The sequence below is a fragment of the Rhincodon typus genome, chromosome 41, assembly GCF_021869965.1.
Source record: "Rhincodon typus isolate 14 chromosome 41, sRhiTyp1.1, whole genome shotgun sequence".
NCBI lineage: Eukaryota > Metazoa > Chordata > Chondrichthyes > Orectolobiformes > Rhincodontidae > Rhincodon > Rhincodon typus.
The window spans coordinates 1,498,517-1,499,150 of NC_063372.1; the positions used below are offsets into that span (position 1 = coordinate 1,498,517).

A 634-nucleotide genomic window follows, 5' to 3' on the forward strand; every position below is an offset into this window, starting at 1 on the left:
TTTTCACACTCCTTTTACAGATTATAGGGCGAGGTGCTCCTCTTTGGCTGTTTCGGTTTTAGTTCTCAGAGTCGGGGGGCAACCTCTGCTTTATAACACCGTCCATATTCATTTGTAAATCTCTTCACTGCAACGTACAGCCCACACAAACTGTTTTCCAACCCATTCCAGGTCGGAGGCTCAGTGCGAGAGGTGACAACCTACTCGGCCACGTTTCTGCACAAGCTCAGTGTGGAAGCAGGCAGAGAGGAGGGAGACTGCCTTAAAATTCGCCAAGGATACTACCATGCAGTGGAAGGCTTCCCTAACTGTGTCGTCACGGACGCCATCATCAACTTCTTCATGGCCCGAACCGAAAAGATGCAGCAAGTTGGATTTGATCCACATTTAACGAGACAGGGACATTTAGGTGAGTGAATGCTGAGTTGCATTTTCTGGCACTCAAAATGAGGCGTTCGCCAACAGCATCGAAATAATTTGTTTTTAAAAGATCAGTGAAAAACCCCACAGATTAAGAACGAGCCTGGGCTCGATTTTTGGGCCCAGGCCTCTGAGAGCAGGTTGTGCCCCCAGAACTTAGAATCACAGAATCCCTACAGTGCGGAAACAGACCACTTGACCGATGGAAGAAGGG

The 634-nt window shown here is 48.4% G+C and overlaps 1 protein-coding gene across 1 annotated transcript in view; it reads left to right on the forward strand.

The window, feature by feature from the left end:
- Nucleotides 1–634, forward strand: part of LOC109924102 (beta-1,4 N-acetylgalactosaminyltransferase 1-like) — a 122,513-nt gene that overhangs the window by 120,153 nt on the left and 1,726 nt on the right. The window contains exon 8 of the mRNA XM_048618827.1: nt 172–409. Within this exon, the coding sequence (XP_048474784.1) occupies nt 172–409 (238 nt within the window). The remainder of the gene's footprint in view (nt 1–171; nt 410–634) is intronic.